The following is a 20,658-nucleotide window of genomic DNA, read 5'->3' as shown; positions in this document are numbered from 1 at the left end:
TTTAAATGAGTGTTAACTGTACATACCCGTCGAGTACTGTGAGTTTCAGCCTAAAATATGAAACACACAAAAAATAGATGACTCATTTATCAAATTTTGAAGGGAACTGGATAATGGAAAAGAAATACGCAACGAATTTAAGTTATGTAATATATATAGTTTTTGCACAAACTTTAATGGGATGAGACCCGTGAAGATTCCGGGGTAGAATAGGTCTTCAGCAACCCATGCTCGCCGTAAAGGGTGACTATGCTTGTTGTAAAAGGCGACTAACGGGATCGGGTGTTCATGCTCGCTGACTTGGTTGATGCATGTCATCGTATCCTAACTGCGTGGATCGATGCGCATGATATCAATCACTGGATTGTCTGGTCCAGACTCGATTATTTACAGACCGTCGTCATACAGCGGGACTTTTGCTGATTGCGGTGTTAAACAAACAAACAAAGAAATAAACTGTAATGGGATGGGACGATTTCTCCAACACTTTCCGTTCGTTAGTTATTATTATGAAGATGTCAGTACGAATCCAGAGTACAAAAGCATCAGAGAGCATATGCTAATGATACGCCAATAGTGTGTGTTTACTGCGTCACCACACCTGATCGGTTACGCGTGCACAGTATTACAAAACAGCGTGCAATTATTGAATCTTAATTGTTTTGTTTTTTCTTCAACGTTTTGGAAGACTTGTACAAAGTTGTAAATGTGTTAACAAACAAAGTTTAAGTAAAACGCACGAATAACGATTTTGAATGCTACATTTCAAGTAAGACATGTATTTACCCTTGAGAATGTGTTATGTGTGTAGGTGTATGTATGTGTGCATGTATGTGAGACGTGTAGTGACGTTGTTGTAGATGTTTGTTTATTTGTTTTTTAACGCCACAACGGCACTTCTATGGCACCAAAGTAATCCAAGTCTTCAAGATCAGTGTGGAAGGTTATGGCTACTATATTCTGGGATGCAAAGGGTGTGATTTTGTTCATTACTTAGAAAGTCGAATGACGATTACCGGTGCCTACTGTACTGATTTGCTTCATCGCCTGAGAGATTCTATCAAAGAAAAGCGACGAGGAATGCTCACTGCTGAAGTTATACTACTTCATGACAATGTCTCTTTTCACACCTCTCTACTTGCAAAGGCTTCTTTGCGACAATGTGGGTACGGGAGAGCTTTCCCACCATACATACTCACCAAACCTGGCACCAAGTGATTTCCACCTGTTTCCTAAACTTAAAGAATACCTTCGCGGGAAGCTCTATGACAACAATGACCTCAATGCCGCCGTGAATGGGGTTTTCAGGGTGGCTTCAGAAAACTTCTTCCTGACTGGTTTTGAAAACCTTCACTATCGACATGAGAAGTGTGGTGGAAAGGCAGGGAGATAACGTAAATTAATTTAATTATTTTTTATATTTTGCTTGTTAAGCTTTTTGTATAACTTTTTGACCATCCATTGTATACCGCAAGTAATGCAATTTTCACCAATTAGTCGCCAATTAACCCTTAGCCTTTTTATAATATATATTTTTTCGAATACAATAACTTTCTTATATCAATTTGCGAGAGGACTAATGATCACTTCAATATCTGAAATTGTCATAGGCAAATATTTACAAATATATCGTCATAGTGACACTTACTTCCGGGAAATGCGCCACCTGGCGACTACTTAATAAGTTAGCTAGTTATCACATCCTCTCGCACACGGCGAGATTTCATTCAATGGCCGCCGAGACCTTTCAGTAAACTACCTATTATTGTGAAAATAGAAGCGATCTGAGTTTGTTGATAAATATACCGAGAATAATAGGCAGTTGACGCTCGGCAAATGTTGGTAATTGTGGCTTGTCAACATTTACGCGCTTTCAAAATATATGAAGCCCGGACAAAGATAATAAGCCTACAACGTTGACCGACTAACGAGCTCAAATGAGAAACGTGTGCCCTTTGTGTGGACACTGAGACTGGATACTCTTCTTCTTCTTCTTCTTCTTCTTCTGTAAAGATTTCGCTGTGAAGTCCCAGCATAAATGTTTTAAAGAAGGAGCTTTAATCGTCACGGAGGTGCGCGGTATACCATGATTTTAAATACTAATGAATAGGTATAGCGATACGTTTGGAGGTGAGGTGAAATGGGGTTTAACGTCGCGTCCAAGATCATTGGACTTATATAGCGACGTGCATGCACGTGTATGTGTGTGTGGCTGCTTGTACTAGTCCGGACTGATGCCGATTTATAGTGCTGGCACACTGAGATACCATGCCGCAGTTTAACATGAATACCCCACTCAGACACAGTATACTGACTCCGAGCCGACCAGTCCTTTTTTAGCCCCTTAATGCCGAGCGCCAGACAGGGTAACAACAAGTACCATCTTTTAACGTCTTTTGGTATGACGCGGCCGGGGATCGAACTCCGGACCTTCCGCTCCCCCAGGCGGTCGATGCGTTTGGAAGATACCGGTATATTGCAGTTTTCAAAATCATGCATATTTTCCTTTTGTTGGCAAAGTTTCAATACCTGACAATTCGAATTGAGTTTATAGAATTCAGAAATCGGTAACGGATTCCTGCGATTGAAAAAGCGAAACTATTCGCTACCAGCTTCCCGTATATAATGTGTATATTACGCATGCGTTGTGACCATAGCGACATTAAACAAAGTTTGGGACTTCGATTGTGCGGGGAAAGGTCGATGAATGGGTCGATTTCGGAATTCAAGGTATTTGTGTTATTTTCATTCAGCATAATGACACAATACAGATGTAAGATACATTATGGCAATATATTGCAATACGGAAGTCAGGCCAATTTCTGATAAACGAATCATGGAGTTTGGTTTCACGCCCCTTTAACAATAGTCAAGCAATATCTCAACAGGGGACGCCAGAGATGGGATTTCCATTGTGTTTGTTTGTTTTGTTTGTTGTTTGAGGCCGCACTCACCAATATTACAGCTATATGACGGCGGTCTGTAAATAATAGGGTCTGGACCAGACAATCGAGTGACTGACATCATGAGCATCGATCCACGCAATTGGGATCGATGACATGCATCAACCAAGTCAGCGAGCATGACCACCCAATCCCGTTAGTCGCCTCGTGTTGTCTACGATGAGAAACTTGGCGACTGTTGTGTAAAAATAAAATTCACTCACTCAGTCATTAAGTAATGAAGTGCGAAAAGTGATATTTGTTTGTCCAATAAAATCCGAAAACTATATTAATCATTAAAATGTTTCCGTAAGTGAAATTTCCACACAGGTCACATGTCACACCTGGCCAGCTTTGCAAAAGATGCACGATTTCCACGTGCATTACATGATTTTGCCGAACTGGTGACACAAGTTTCCAATACATTGTTAGAGAAACCTCACCTGGCACAATAAGTGCATGATTTGCACGTGCGATATGTGATCCCAGCGACCTGTTGACACGAGCCGTTGCTGTCGGACGAGGTACGATTTGTTGACTGGGAAGCTATTTCCTAAGAACACAATTTGTCAGTGTGAAATGCAAGTAAACTATTTGCCCATCCGGCGCTATTCGCTTAACATGAAACGCCTATTTAACGGATGTTCACGAGCTGTGACAATTTCGTCGCAATGGCGAAAACAGATTGTTGGACGGCGCAGTGTATTACACCGGGTGGTGACGCGATATTCATTAACCAATTAGAGCGTGACACTTCCAGTAGAATTGGCGTTTCAAACTCATTTGTAAACCAGAAACCCGAAGCGGTCTGCAGTACTGACTTACAAGACCAGTCACTTCTCGTTGTCTCACACATGTCGGTATAACTTACACTGTTACAACATTTTGTTATTTTTAGTTTAGTTTCTCATGAGTTGATTTGGGGGCACGGGTGGCGTTATTCGCTGTGCAGAGTTGCGTCGTTTGGGCACGCCAGAAACCAATGATTGTGGGTTCGAATCCCGGTTCGCCCCGATTATGTTTCTAGGTTTGTCAGCACCATACCCGTGCTCGTGGGTTTCACCGAAGTGGTAAACGTCTGAGACCTGCATCACTTCGGGCTTTCCTCCCACATCAAGCTGACACGCCGCGATATAACTGGAATACTGTTAAATGCGGCGTTAAACCCACCTCACTCACTCATGAGTTGCTTTACGGAATTTTCTCGCAACACTTGAAGGCGATGCGCGTGCGTGCGTGTGTGTACATTTTGTGTTTTGGTAATTTGCTCTCAGTAACTTATCCTGATATTTTGTTAAAATATATACCCCAAAACAGTTGTTACACATATTCTTTGATCACACGCTATTACCTAGAACATGAATTTATGAATGTAACTATACATATTTCCGTATATGCTACGAAAAGGTGGGGTGCACCTCTTCAAAAAAATATTCTCTCAAGTTAGATATACATATCTACTTTGGCATCGCTAGTTTGATTGAGCATCACGCCGGGATGTGCAATTCGATCAGGTTTGTTTTTGTAAACTGGTTTTAGATTTGTAAGTTTTAAGGTCGCCTTGTGGTTAAAGCGTTCGCTCGTCACGACAAGCCCCTGATTCCGTATTCTTGGTGTTCCCTTACGAGATATTGCTTGAACATTGTTAAAAGTAAATCCATACTCACTTGCTCACTTCAGTGCGTCACCCATTTGCGGAAAACGCCGATTTGAACAGTATTTAGTCCACGTGCTCCTCTAGATCTTCCAGCCTTTTTGTATGACTTGATGACTATCTTTTACTTTTCATTAGGGTCATTTCCTTGCTCAGTATACCGCCTCCGTGGTCTAGTCGTAGAGCGTCCGCCCGGAGAGCGGAAGGTCCGGGGTTCGATCCCCGGCCACGTCATACCAAAAGACGTTAAAAGATGGCACTTGTTGTTACCCTGTCTGGCGCTCGGCATTAAGGGGCTAAAACAAGGACTGGTCGGCTCGGAGTCAGTATACTGTGCCTGAGTGGGATATTCATGTTAAACTGCGGCATGGTATCTCAATGAGCTAGCACTTTAAATCGGCATCAGTCAGGACTAGTACAAGCAGCCACACACACACGCACACACGTCGCTATGTAAGTGCAAAAACCTTGGACGTGATGTGAAACCCAATTTCACCTCACCTCACCTATATGCCGTCATGTTATGTTTACTAGTACAAGCAGCCACACAAACACACACGCGTACATGCACGTCGCTATATAAGTGCAATAATCTTGGACGCGACGTTAAACCCCATTTCACCACACCCCACCCTGCTCAGTATACCATATATTGCGAGATAAACTCTCATACTGATTCCTGTCACTGAGTTTGAGCTACAATTGTGCCCTTTAGTACTATTAGTTTTCATGATATTTTTCACGAAGAAGTTTATCATAGTAGATGATATGTGATTTTCTTGTTAGAACTAAATTGTATGACCGTTTGTGCAGTTACGGGTTAGTTCTCTTCCAGTTTATGCCACCACGTACATCTATTAGTAGAAACGGTGAATAGTTCCTTATTACTCGCAAATAATACCAATACATTCAAGTCAATGTATTCATTGATTTTGGACCAAACTATCCTTATTTATATCCACAAAATTAGGTAAATTACCCTGATGAATTTATAATCATATCAAAGAAATTCGCTGGGTTTTTTAAAAAAAAACATATAACATGGAAATACATTGGTGTGTTGTTAGGGCGACATATTGAAAGATATGCTGATTAATTCTAATCAGGAAATAAGACGATCTAAAGATAGTCTGCTTGGTATTAAACTTATTTTACTCAAAGATGAATATAAATATGCCAACATCAATGTGGTAACTATGGGATCGATCATTTATTATTTTGTCGGGGCTGGGACAAGGCAGGGGTGTATTCTTTTAGCAAGACTATTCTTCAACAAAAACATTTTTTTCTCTGAAAGTTGGGTCCAATTAATTTGGGTTGGTGAGCACCAACCATTATTTTTTTTAACATCTAACAAGTCCAGTAAACTAGTTATTTTGTAGTGGTGAAAACGGATTTTTCCAGTATTTTGGTGAACAGATCATTTAAAAGAAAATTTCACTTTCACCCCACCAAGAATATGGAATGATCAGACACATGTAAAATTAAAAATGCAGATATTTCAACAACCATGCATCACGCCTACGGAATATACTTAAGTCCTGATGGTATTATAGTGCGATCTTGTTTCTATGTAGACGACACAAATCTTGAAAAATACAAAATTGATGCATATATAGGTGCGTGCAAATAAGCACACTGATAACGTGAACGTTTTGTTTTTACTTTGACTTCTGAAACGAATCTCGAAACTTGAAGGAGGTTTCTCCCTTGCAATCCTCTCTACTAAAATTCCAGCTAGTATTGTTAGTCGCCTGCAAGCATGGGTTTCTGAATATCTATTTTAACCTTATCGTGATTTATAGACTTGCATTATACTTACTAAGAAATTAATTTTCGGACACGATAGACACCCATTTTCAACCGAGTGCAGCAATATATCTTTTCTGGGTTTTTTTCGGGAAATATTATTTTTAGGGACATATTCCATCCAAACCTGCACATTTAGAATCAGTTTGCAAAATACCTCCCACTTGTACAGATGTTTTGTTGTTTGTTTGGGGTTTCTGTTTGCGCTGGGGTGTATGTAATAATTCAACATGAACTAATATTATCAAAGACTATTTAGAAATACTGTAATATTTTATAAAACGCGTTATACTCAAAATTACCTGACAACTTGAAGATCATAATATTTCAGATTTCCGGCCCTCCCAATTGACTTTTCTTCCGAATTGTTTTTGAATTGAGCATAATCCGTCATAAGCGGTCCTGTAACATCACGTAGCGCGTGATAACCGCCATCTTAACTCCATATCAAATACATAACACTTCCGGCTGGCCTCGTTTTCGCGTCAACATCACTCTTTGATCTTTTTGTACCGTCTCGCTTTTAACTTCCCACTTTCAACTTGGGTTCTACAATTGGCGCCTCGGGCATAACGAAATGTGGAGACTATCAGCACAATTTTCGATCCATGCACGTGCAAAAAATGAGAAAATGATAAGTTCTTCCCTAAAACGTCGACCTTCCGATCTCAACACATCTAAACACTCAGTTAGCTGAGCTTAGACAGCGGTCGGCCACCTGATCGAAAATAGGACAAGATGTTTGATGTTCGATTTTCGCCTTCTTTCGCGGAGAGTTCTTTCCGGAGCGATGTTTACAAACGGAAGTATAAAGCATCTGCCTGCGGTTGGTAGAATCCATATCGAATGTCCCCAGCTCACAGCACGTGCATGAAATGTGAAATCGACACGAATGTCATTTAAACTCATGGCAGTATATTAGGTCAAACTACTCTCTTAAAATGTGAAATGACTTCATATCAAAACGTCTATTGTTTAAGGGCGATAAAAAAGGCATGGAAATATTCGTGTTGCCGGATTTTGTTTACACAGGCGTCAATGACAATAAATGTCTTATTATAAACATTATACCATTGTATTGTGTCATATTTTTTTCTTCCTTTAAAAAAAATCAACTGCTCATAAAAAGAAAACATAGACAGAGACGCGTAGTCTGAGATAACTACGTATAAAAAGTACTAAAATGCCGGAATATTGAGGAGTGCGGCGTTAAACAACAAACAAACAAACAAAACTTAACAGCCTTTAATGAGGTTTGAAAGTTCTTAATTCTTTGTTCAACATCGCTTCATTAGCATTAATTCCGTTAATTCTAATCCTCATATCGCATGTCTTAAACATTAATCTTATCTTGTTATCATGACGTGAAACCTTGTTACACCTGTAAAATCATTCAGATTAGCAAACCAATTGATTATATAGAATTTTTGCTACGGATTAATATTCGTTACACATATACATTGTATGCAAACGGTCCACAGACTTAAAGGATCATTTAGTCAGACGCGATGACTTGTTGGATAGCGGGTCACCCCGCCACGATGCTCATGATATCAATCGTCTGTTGGACTGGCTCAGACTCAAATGTTTACAACGATTTTACGCCATCATTTAATTGGAAACCCGTGAAGATTCCGGGGTAGAATAGGTCTTCAGCAACCCATGCTTGCCCCCCAAAATTAACTATGCTTGTCGTAAGAGGCGACTAACGGGTTCGGGTGGTCAGGCTCGCTGACTTGGTTGGAGCATGTCATCGATCTCAATTGCGTGGAACGATGCTCATGATCTTAATCACTGGATTGTCTGGTCCAGACTCGATTATTTACAGACCGCCGTCATATAGCTGGAATACTGCTGAGTGTGGCGTAAAACAACAAACCAACCAACCAAATCATTTCATTGGAACATTTCTGGACCAACAAACGACTTTATTTTCCAATTGTATCACGTAGAACGCATGTTCGCCGCACTCACGGGATTTCTTCGGTCTACATACTGTATAAACTCGCATGGTATTATATAATAACGTTGCTTAGTAACAGGATCGTGGTTACGCGTTTATCAAGGATGGCAGACATAAGAAGGCAAAATGTATAAAATTTGATATCGCATAACTGATTTTGAAACTGATTTCTAAATATGACTTTTGTAAAACTGAAAACAGTTATACAAAAAAAACAGCATTGATCAGCAGTTTTAAAAACTCACACCTTTAGTATCAGGCGTCATATCTACAACTCATCTTTGTTTCACGTGACGCCAAATGATCAAAATTTAAACAAATATCAATCTTAACTAAAGAAATCTCCATATTTGGAATAACGTCTCTTTTTTTATTTAGAATCCTACGAACCATGACCTTGTGTTTTTTACTCTCCCATTTCCATCTCCCTCTCAGGCCATTCATGTTTTTTGGTGTTTTCCATCACCAACCTCAATTAGCAAGAGAGCGGTAGGGCGAATAAAATATAAATATTAAAAAATAAAACATTAACAAAACAAACTGTTGTTGACTAATTGTGTAACTTTATGTCAAGACTTAGGTTTAAGAACACAATAATTTGAAATCATTTCCTACATATACTTCACAATGCCGTTACATGAATGTCAAACTTAAATACCGACAGAACATACACAGAGACTGGGAAAGACGTTTGTGAATAGGCTATTTATTTTGATAGTATTTGGTGAATATAAATTCACGTTTTGCTGAAGAAAGATCAAGGTGATGTTTTTTTTATGGCAATGAAACGGTAGAAGGACTTTTTTCATCACAGCGGGGAATATAATTCCACAGCGGCACGGGAAATTGCGATAAGGACACTCTATCTACATTTTTAGTCGGAATGAAAAGTCAGGAAAGAGATGAGACAGAATCAAATAAGGACAGCCTTGTCAAACCTCTTGTAAATTACTGACCCCCAGTGTGCATAGTTCTCTGTATATGCCCGGGGGAAGGGATGGCCCAGTCGCCTATAACTCAGGCCCTGCAATTCCCTGCGAAGATCTGCGTCCCATAGGCGATTAGAATCCAGCGATCATGAATTCGGTTTGTCAGCAAATGATCCGGGGTAGAATAGGTCTTCAGCTACCCATGCTTGTCGAAAGAGGCTACTAACGGATCGGGTGGTCAACTTGGTTGATGCATGTCGTCGTATCCAAATTGCGTGGATCGATGCTCATAATATTAATCACTAGATTGTCTGATCCAGACTCGATTATTTGCAGACCGCCGTCCAAAATTGTTGTTGTTATTAGTTTGTTGTTTAACGCCGCACTCAGCAATATTCCAGCTATATGACGGCGGTCTGTAAATAACATCGATGACATGCATAAACCAAGTCAGAGAGCCTGACCACCCGATCCCGTTAGTCGCCTTTTACGACAAGCATAGTCACCTTTTACGGAAAGCATGGGGTGCTGAAGACCTATTCTACCCCGGAATCTTCACGGGTCCCGCCGTCCAAAAGCTGGAATATTGCTGAGTGCGACGTTAAAATAAACAAACAAACAACCAAAGCGGTAAATATCTAAGACCCGTCGGTCTTTCCTCCCGTGTACCTTAAGCTGAAACCCCATGATATGACTGAAATACTATTCAAAGCGGCTTTAAATTAATTGAAACTCAATACAAACCACATGATTATTTGATGGGTAACAACTTCTTTAATGTCTGTAACTGCGTGTAGAGCCAGCTTCTTGTCCCATTTTCTAAGAATTAGCCCTATAACATAGCCACACACAAAAAAAAAATGTTTTCCGTACAGTTTTCATTCTCTAAGAACTAGCCCTATAACATTGCAACAACAAAAATAAAAAAATGTTTTCCGTACAATTTTCATGTTTTCATGTACTGAAAACTTCAAAATGTCTATCAAAGTCAGTTTACAACTATCCTCAACAATTGTCTCATAATTAAAGGAACGTCCGCATTAGCGCTGTCCTTATTTTCGAGATTCCCTTCAAAGCTTCCTCGAATACGCAATCGACATGAAAGAAGAAAACGCATTGGATGTCTATGCGGCCCTTGATTCGTGTTCTCACAGGTGCATCGGCCCTAGGCATTGAGGGGCTCGCCAATCTTTGGTATATAACGACGATTCGAACAAATAAACTGTAGCGAATGTTGAAGCAATAGACACGGCGATAAGAGGCACTTTACACGTCATTACCATGCACCAAGGAGGAGGAGGCAATACCTTCACAGAGCCAGGTGGGCCTGGATACATGGCCGGAACAATGGAAGCATCATTGCTTCATTGCTTCAGATTTAATCATGCTTTTGAAGTGGGGGCTTCTTTGGAAATAACGAATTCTAATGCTTTTTCAAACGGCTTTTTCGTTAGACAAGGGCGGATCCAAGATTGTTTTACATGTGTCTATGTATGAGGTGTGTGGTTGGGGTCATTCTTTGGATTCTCTACTTTGGTTTCCGGGTATTGCAAGGGGGTTAAATACACCATTTAATCAATAAAACGAAAGTAGTTTAAGTGTTTGTTTTTGTTTGTTTGTTGTTTAACGCCGCGAGTCTGACATGTATTTACATTTATTTTATAAAGCGCTACATTGCGAAAATGAAAAAATAGATTAGCAAACATCTTCAGGTATTCTATTATACCTTTGAAATCTGATTTGGAATTGGAAATGTAGATCTTATTTGGTAAAATACTACGGTTATGGGGAAGAGTGAGTGAGTGAGTGAATATGGTTTTACGCCGCTTTTAGCAATATTCCAGCAATATCACGGCGGGGGACACCAGAAATGGGCTTCACACGTTGTACCCATGTCTAGAAGCGAACCCGGGTCTTCGGCGTGACGAGCGAACGCTTTAACCACTAGGCTACCCGACCGCCCTCGTGGGGAAGGACAGTTGTATTCTTGTAGATTACGGAAAGAAATAGGGTATGCCCAAAATTGGGCAAAATGAGAGAATGAACGAGTTTAATGTCTTTCCAAGAGGATATAGTTCGTGAAATAGTAGATGATTCACAAAGATGGATTCACATACTCAGTAACGATACCTGAGTACTAATAACCACGTGCACTGCTCTGACATTTGTAAAGTTTGTTTGTTTGTTGTTTAACGTCACACTCAGCAATATTCCAGCTATATGACGGCGGTCTGTAATAATCGAGTCTGGGCCAGACAATCCAGTGATTGACATCATTAGCATGGATTAACGCAATTGTGAAACGATGACATGCATCAACCAAGTCTGCAATATTCTAGCTATATGACGGCGGTCTGTAAATAATCGAGTCTGGGCCAGACAATCAAGTGATTGACATCACGAGCATGGTTCCACGCAAATTGTGAAACGATGACATGCCTGGTTGATTCTTCTCCGGAATATATTGTTCAAACGAGCTGGAACGATGAGCATGACTGTTAAAATTTGCGTCATGACAAACTTAATATAATACAGGAAAATACGAAAAAACAGGTGATATTGTAGTTGGTAAAAAAATACTAAGGTCCTTAACCGTTGCTATCGGTAGAGAAAAGGTATAGAAAATTGGCTAACAGATTGTGCAGATCACATGCGAAACTTGATAACCTTTATTTCAGACGTGTATACGCCCAGTAAGTTATAATCACTCAGTCTATAGGGGGTGATGTCCACATTGAACGTAATATTGAATTGAACCATTAAGATCATGCTTCCAAAGCTGATGCAATGTAAGGTATAGCGATCGGGGAGCACGCGATCATTGTTCGATATAGGAGATAGACCCGTCTTCCGAGCCTAGTTCGATTTCAGGTCGGCCTTGAATAGATTAAAAACGGGACACGCATAAAAAAAATGTACAGATACGATACGGATTGGCGCAGATTGCACGTGTATTTTCTGCAGAATATTTTTTTTTTTGGCGGATACGAATACGGTTACCGGACAAAATATGGATAGGTGTAAATGGTCCCTGCATCACTGTTGCGAAAATAAAATACTCATATACTGTTCTAAGCGGTCGTAAAACCTAACACGGCGTCGGATTGATTCCATATATAAGAGCGTAATCGACTTGATCAAGACGTTTCAATAATTGATTGGAAGATATAACGTACATTCGCCCCGTGAAGATCCGGGGTAGAATAGGTCTTCAGCAACCCATGCTTGCCCTAAAAGGCGACTTTGCTTGTCGTAAGAGGCGACTAACGGGATCGGGTGGTCAGGCTCGCTGACTTGGTTGATGCATGTCATCGATCCCAATTGCGTGGATCGATGCTCATGATGTCAATTACTGGATTGTCTGGTCCAGACTCGATTTTTTACGGACAGCCGTCATATAGCTGGAATATTGCTGAGTGCGGGGTTAAAAAAGAAATAAACAAACAAACGTACATGCTGTGGGAGAAAAGTCAACGACGTCCCCCTTTGCTATCATGAACAATTTATCAAATTTATTTCGCTGTTTCAATATGGATTCGAATTCGAAAACTAACAAAGTATTTCCATGTGGCAAGTATTGGAAAACCGTGAATACAATGCCTTTATCAGTGCAAGTGACAGCACATATGATTGTCCAATATAACAAATAACATCCCTCCAAATGTGCGTTCGGGTGCCCGCGGGTTTAATTTTTAGTAAGCATGTTCTAAAGTGGTTTAAAAATGTAACTTGTTAACCGGGTAAGTTAAGTGTGCGAGGTTCATGACACTGATTTGCTATGGAACTTCGTCACGAACTGCAGCTAATGACAGCCATGTGTTGTAAAAACAGCCCCTCTTCCGTATTGCTTAGAAAATTGACTATCGAGTTGAAATAATCACGATGCCAACAATTCTCATGGGAGAGATATTGAATTCGTAAACACTACCATCTTAGACGCCAAATCACTCCTATTCTTTCGGGTAAACGCGAGTAAGTAGTTCCATATTGAGGGACTCACACAGCGAGCGCAGGGACACACCGGACATGGCGTAAAACGGCGGCTCATTAAAGTCTCGTTCACATCTCGCCGCTCGCGGGAGGGCGCTGGAAGATTATATAGGGTATGTTTAACACATGCTTACAAGTAAACCGCGATTTTCGTCATTTAAACAAATTATCCGAGTTTTGCAAATGACATTTACGCCAGTTTGGAGCCTCGGGCCGCGAAGGAAGGGCCTTATTGAAAATAAGCGTATGAATTTCGAGGATTAGCTCACCAGCGCCATCTGGTGAGCAGGTGAGGAATCAAGGAAGCTGAATTTAGCTGAACCTAAGCGGGAAATTATTTATCGAATTATAATTACACGTGGGACGGAGAAGTGGGCCGAGTGGTTTGCGAGGAGAGGTTTCCAGGCCACCCGCGAAGCTCGAGAAATGACAAGTGCCATGCTATTTATGAAAGATTATTAATTTGGAATCGAATTTCACGACCACCACCGAATAAAAGCAGTTTGACTGGCTTCCCGTTATCTGTGAGGTGTGAGTCTGTTTTGATTAACACGTGGTAATACGGCGGAGAGACGCAGGGCGCTGATATTGCGGGCGAGGCGTGAAGGATGCAATTAAAGAAATCATTGAACGCATGTCTTACCAGGAAATTGTACACTCTTGTGGTAAGAAATTTGATGAAGACATTAGAACCATGCGTATGTTACAACTTTGACGTCTGATTTGTTTTGAGCCATAGCAAATAATTTAGATTAACCGAATCTTAGCCCCCGTGACAAGTACAGCGTAGCCTTGTTTATCCGGACGAAAGCCCAGTGAATAAGTATGGATCAGCTTGTGTCCGGATTAATGAAGCGATGGGGACGTGGTGATACCCATTTTATTTATATACAAAAGTTTGAAAAAGCAGCAGTTTGGTTGGACTAATGGAGTTTCATTATTCATGGGAGCGGTATTGTAGGGTACCGTAACAAGCGTTCTCTCGTCACGTCAAAATTCAGGGTTCAAATCGTTTCATGTGGGACCAATGTGTGAAGCCCGCTTCTGCTGTCCCATACCTTTTTGCTACTCGAAACCCAACTCACTCACTCACTCACTCACTCACTCACTCACTGTATTCTAAGTATTTGGAATTAAATCCCGTCAGTCTGTCCGACCAACTAACTTATGATATTGACGTATAAACACATTCATCACGCCGTCTCTATAAATCTTTGAGGGGCGGTCGGGTAGCCTAGTGGTTAAAGTGTTCGCTCGTCACGCCGAAGACCCGGGTTCGATTCCCGACATGGGCACAATGTGTGAAGCCCATTTGTGGTGTCCCCCGCCGTGATATTGCTGGTATATTGCTAAAAGCGGCGTAAAACCATACTCACTCACTCACTATAAATCTTTGTACACAAAGCGGTCTTGCGAAAACATGCAACTGGTTATGTAGTGGTTGTTTTCCGCCGCAATCAGAAATATTCAAGCTATGTAATAGCCTCTTAAAATAAACAGTGACTGACTATTGTTCCGTGATCATATCAGTGCCCGTGGTATTCACCACACTAGGATAGCATTGCGATCAGTAATTAATCCTGGTCGTGGGGGGTAACTACATGGATCTTATCCCAATTGTGTGGATCCTTACTCACAATATCAATCATTGGATGGTCTGGCCCAGACTCAATTGTTTACAGATCCGCGTGATATTGCTAGAATACTGCTGGGTGTCGTTAAATAACAAACAAACAAGGAAACAAACAAAGCATGCACTTGTAAACAGTGGATCAGTGCACAAATGAAAGTACAGTAAACTACGGTTATAACGAATACGCTTATAACGAACTAACGGATATAACGAACTAACTTTTATGTCCCGACTGTATGCTGTAGTTATGCTGTATATATGCTTATAACGAATTACGGTTATAACGAATTATAATTAGTAGTCCCTTTGAGTTCGTTATAACCGTAGTTTACTGTAGTTGATGATGTGCAGATGATTGAATTATGTATATATTCATTTGTTTAACGATACAGCTTAATATGTGATTATAGATGGAATATTGCTGAGTGTGCATTAACTAACAAACAAACTGGTGAGGTGAAATGGGGTTTAAGGTCGCGTCAAAGATTATTGTACTTATATCGCGACGTGCATGCACGTGTATATGTGTGTGTGGCTGCTTGTACTAGTCCGGACTGATGCCGATTTATAGTGCTAGCTCACTGAGATACCATGAACCATTTAACATGAATACCCCACTCAGACACAGCATACTGACTCCGAGCCGACCAGTCCTTGTTTTAGCCCCTTTATGCCGAGCGCCAGCTAGGGTAACAACAAGTACCATCTTTTAACGTCTTTTGGTATGACGCGGCCGGGGATCGAACTCCGGACCTTCCGCTCTCCGGGCGGACGCTCTACCATTAGACCACGGCGGCGGTTAACAAACAAAGAAACAAAGCTTGATGAAGGAATCACCTACACTACATCCACATGTATTATCAGTCAGACAGAGCAGGACAGACAATTAGTTAGTGTTAGTCAGTGATCCACCTGGAATATAGCGAACAATCAGCTGCTGGTATTTCAAACAGTTTTATCTCGTGGTGCTTTTAGTGGGGTTTTCGTCGAAAGAGATTATGTGATGAATGGAACTAAAATACATTTATACTTATATTTCGCCTGTTGACATACTTAAAGGTTTTTTTTCATTTCTGAAGTAAAGTAATACATTCAACAATAAGAGAAAAAAACAGTTCTCAAGATTTAAATTGTATTCCACTTGTTTAAAATTTAGATTCGGTACAAAAGGTTTTAGAAGAAGAAAACACATATTGATTATTACAAATTATAGCGACAAAATCATTTCTATAATCATAAGAAATTGTTTGATTGTACATTGTTTGATTCCAACTATAGTAAAGTACGTTTATAACGAACACGCTTATAACGAACTGACGGATATAACGAACTGATTTTTTTGTCCCAACTATTTGCTATAGTTATGCTGAATATATGCCTATAACGAACTACGGTTATAACAAACTAAAGTTTGTGGTCCCTTTGAGTTCGTTATAACCGTAGTTTACTGTATATCATTCGCATGAACCACATCCAGATAGTGATGGCGCGAGGTGTTCGCGAAAAGGGGCGCATATTCTGCTCCACCATTAGCATCTGTCACAAGCTAAAACAAATGAATAATTATTGTCTTGTTTCTCTTTCCAACAGCTTGCTGTCCTATGGATCAGCTCTTAGAACGAGAAAAGTTCTCCGTTCCAATCCCACTTCCGGTTTACATTCGGACCAGATCGCCTTCGGGATCGGATCTCCTCGGCAAGTCGAAGAAGTGCCGCCGAAGTCGGACGGTTTTCACCGAGCTCCAGCTGATGGGGTTGGAGAAGAAGTTCGAGACACAGAAATATCTGTCTACCCCTGACCGGATTGAACTGGCTGAGAGTCTTGGTCTGACGCAGATCCAGGTGAAGACTTGGTACCAGAACAGGCGGATGAAATGGAAGAAAATGGTGAGTGACGATAGGGCAGATGTAGTTGTGGATGATGGTTCTGATGGGTCTGAGTTTATGAGTTATAGAGGTTTTTGGTTTAAAGCTGCTTTGAGTGAGTGAGTGAGTGAGTTGGGTTTAACGCCGCTGATAACAATATTACAGTCATAACCCAGCTTAATGTGGGAGGAAAGCCCGAAGTGATGCAGGTCTCAGACGTTTACCACTTTGGTGAAACCCACGAGCACTGGTATGGTGCTGACAAACCTAGAAACATAATCGGGGCGAACCGGGATTCGAACCCACAATCATAGGTCCCTGGCGTGCCCAAGGGACACAACTCTGCACAGCGAATCGCGGCGCCTTAGACGACTGGGGGGTGACTGCTCAAAGTCATACAGGTCGTAGATATTTACCATGTTTGCGAGCTCCATAAGCGGTAGTGTTTGTTGTTAAACGCCGCACTCAGCAATATTCCAGCTATATGACGGCGGTCTGTAAATAATCGAGTCTGGACCAGACAATCCAGTGATTTACACCATGAACATCAATCCACGCAATTGGGATCGATGACATTCATCAACCAAGTCGGCGAGCCTGACCACCCGAACCCGTTAGTCGCCTTTTACGACAAGCATAGTCGCCTTTTAGGGCAAGCATGGGTTGCTGAAGACCTATTCTACCCATAAGCACGATGAAGGTACCTACATGTACCTAGAAACATGATCAGGGATTCGAACACGACCAAAGTGTGCGGCGTGCCAGACGACTGGGCCACCCGAGGCCGTTCCTCCTGATTCTGATGTCGGGCGACTGTTGTCGATGGTTGTAAAAGGAATTTGATAGGCATTTAGTATCTGGAAGATGACAGCATGGATCGTTGATGGATGATAACTTCCTCACAGTTTGCAGCGACGTTTCAGGGCTAATTATTAATGAATGGAGTAAGAAGCTGCACTGTACGTCGTTACAAACTTTAGTGAATGTATAATCCATCAAAGATCCATGTCTTCAGATAGTTATAGCGAGCGCGTTTGCACTCATTTAACGATTTAACGGCGCTTAGATCAATATCTTAGTATATCACGGCGTGTCATTTTGATGTGGGGGGGAAAGCTCGTCGTGATGTGGGTATTAGATATTTGCCAATTTATGTGCATAATCTGCGCGGGTATGGTGCTGACAAACCAAGAAACATAATCAGTGGGGACCGGGATTCGAACCCATGATCGCTGGATTCTAATCGCCTATTGGGCTCAGATCGCGAATAAGAATTGCGGCGTCTTTGTTTTTGGAGACTGTGCCATTTCTTTCTCCTTGCATGGTGGTGCCACTTTGGACAGTATTTCAGTTGTAGGGTTGCGTATGCGCTGAATGTCAAAAGTGCCCGATGCGTCTGTCAAGTTAAAGACTAAACTCTGAATCATTATGTAAATTTCTAATGGAAAGTAAGTTGTTAGACAATAATGTTTTCGATCATATTTCAAGGTCATATCTATTTTACAAACCGGAGAGGAGAAGTTATAGGTAGTTCGATTCCGCGGCATACCCAAATAGATAACTCAAAAGCTGGTACTTATTGTTTCCCTGCCTGGCGCTCGACATTGAGGGGTTAGAACAAGGACTGGTCAGCTCAGAGTGAGTGTCATGTGTCTGAGAGGGGTATTCATGTTAAACTTCATCTCACCTATAAAACAGTCATACAGTAAACTACGGTTATAACGAACTCAAAGGGACCACTAATTTTATTTCGTTATAACCGTAGTTAGTTTTAAGCATATATACAACATATGTACAACAAATGACCGGGACTAAAAATAAGTTTATTATATCGGTCAGTTCGTTATAAGCGTGTTCGTTATGACCATAGTTTACTGTATGTCCAGACTAGTACAAGCAGCCACTTGCCACTTAAACAGACGTGCATGTATGTCGGTATATAAGAGCAATAATCTTGAAACGTTAGGGGCGGTCGGGTAGCCTAGTGGTTAAAGCGTTCGCTCGTCACGCCGAAGACCCGGGTTCGCTTCCCGACATGGGTACAATGAGTGAAGCCCATTTGTGGTGTCCCCCGCCGTGATATTGCTGGAATATTGCTAAAAGCGGCGTAAAACCATACTCACTCACTCACTCACTTGAAACGTTAAACCCCATTTCATGTCACCCCCCTGTTTTTCAAATCAAGAATTACAGAATGTTGACCTTCAGTAACTACAGAACTACATCCCCCGACTTAAACGAATATTTCTAGAAGAACGCTAACCCCCCTGAACCATTCCTCCCGTTGTTGCAGGTTCTGCAGAAAGGTGGAGCGGAACCGCCGACGAAGCCAAAAGGACGCCCCAAGAAGACTTGTCCAGAGCTGGAGGAGGCGGCCTCTCACACTGTCTCCATCAGCACCGAGCAGCTGTCTCCCGACTCCGACAACAGCTCCTGTTGCGATATTGACGTCACTGAGTGTGTGACGTCGTCATCTGTGACGTCATCGGGGTGTCAGTAGTGCTTTATGAATTCACACAAACCGAGTTGAACACATGCTGTTAAATAGCGACCACAAATCACATTCGCCACGATTCGCCTCTATCCGTGACCAACATGCAATATGATTTGCCAATTGCCAGAACGATATTGGTTATGATCACCGATTGCGAAACTGTGAGGTCATATTATCGATCTCATATCACCAAGGCACTGGCTAATTTGTATATCATGTGATTGATTGCACTATTTGTCAGCAGACACGCGTGCTAAAGAAGGTTTTCAATGTTTTTTACATCGCAGCAGAGAGCTACGTCTGAATGTATGTTTCACACATGAACGTGCCCGTTCTCTGAGCCTTCCTAACTGTTTTGCTACATGCGCCTGGAACTGTATCAGGAGAGAAAACAGTGGATTAATGCGCCAATGAATGTAGTCCTGCAAGCGGCGTGATGATTTTGCAGCTGATTGAATGGTGAAGATATTTATTTGTTTAACGAAACACTTTAATATTTGATTCGATGACGACGACGACGATAATGATGACGACAATGACAATGACGACGACGACGACGATAACGACGACGATGATGATGATGATGATGAAGAAGAAGAAGATGATGATGAAGAAGAAGAAGATGATGATGATGATGACGACGACGACGACGACGACGATGATGATGAAGAAGATGGTGATGATGATGATGATGATGATGATGATGATGATGATCGAAATGAACTGAGTATGAGCGTGGAGCTTGTTCGTCACGCAATCGGAACGTCTTCGGCAAAGTTGTGAATTGCTGATAACATAATGACTATGTATCGACGATCCATCAAATTATACGACGCCTTTTGTCTTTAAATTGTTTGCCGTCCAGCAACTATTGTTTCATATACACTGAATTTGCAGATTACACACAGAGAGTAGGGCATCTTAATAGGATCGTGCTCGCCTTTTTATACGTTGAATCTGTTCACGAACCCAGTGTTTCACTCACTCCCACTGTGCCATCGTTAGTTCATTGAGACTATACAAAGTGATTGTTTTATTCGACAAATTATATTTTTAAATAGTTGTTTGATTTGGTGATGACTTAAATGCCCCTGTGTATTAACAACATTGCCTCCCCAGGGAGAAACAACAACGAAATTTTGCTACAGCGCTGTGAACGTGGAAGTAATGTATTGTGAACGGCAACCAAGGCGTGTGCATTAATGATATGCAAACGAGAGTGAGTGAGTATTCCAGTTATATCACGGCGTGTCAGCTTAATGTGGGAGGAATGCCCGAAGTGATGCAGGTCTCAGACGTTTACCACTTTGGTGAAACCCACAAGACCGGGTATGGTGCTGACAAACCTAGAAACATAATCGGGGCGAACCGGGATTCGA

General features: G+C 41.3%; 1 protein-coding gene across 1 annotated transcript; it reads left to right on the top strand.

The window, feature by feature from the left end:
• The first annotated feature begins 16,521 nt into the window (after positions 1 to 16,521).
• Positions 16,522 to 19,285, top strand: LOC139457659 (homeobox protein BarH-like 1). The gene is made up of 2 exons (XM_071239016.1): positions 16,522 to 16,806; positions 19,079 to 19,285. Exons 1-2 carry the CDS (start codon positions 16,522 to 16,524, stop codon positions 19,283 to 19,285), a joined length of 492 nt encoding a protein of 163 aa, XP_071095117.1.
• Positions 19,286 to 20,658: the final 1,373 nt, after the last annotated feature.

Source organism: Haliotis cracherodii, unplaced genomic scaffold, assembly GCF_022045235.1.
Source record: "Haliotis cracherodii isolate W230 unplaced genomic scaffold, xgHalCrac1.p SCAF_12, whole genome shotgun sequence".
NCBI lineage: Eukaryota > Metazoa > Mollusca > Gastropoda > Lepetellida > Haliotidae > Haliotis > Haliotis cracherodii.
The sequence above is the reverse complement of the archived record's forward strand: the minus strand, read 5'-3'. Positions and strand labels throughout refer to the sequence as shown.

Excerpts from the sequence above, each read along its gene's own strand:
- LOC139457659 (XM_071239016.1), top strand. The coding sequence starts at position 16,522 with ATGGATCAGCTCTTAGAACGAGAAAAGTTCTCCGTTCCAATCCCACTT. Across the intron at positions 16,807-19,078 it reads GGATGAAATGGAAGAAAATG|GTTCTGCAGAAAGGTGGAGC; the intron begins GTGAGTGACGAT and ends CCGTTGTTGCAG.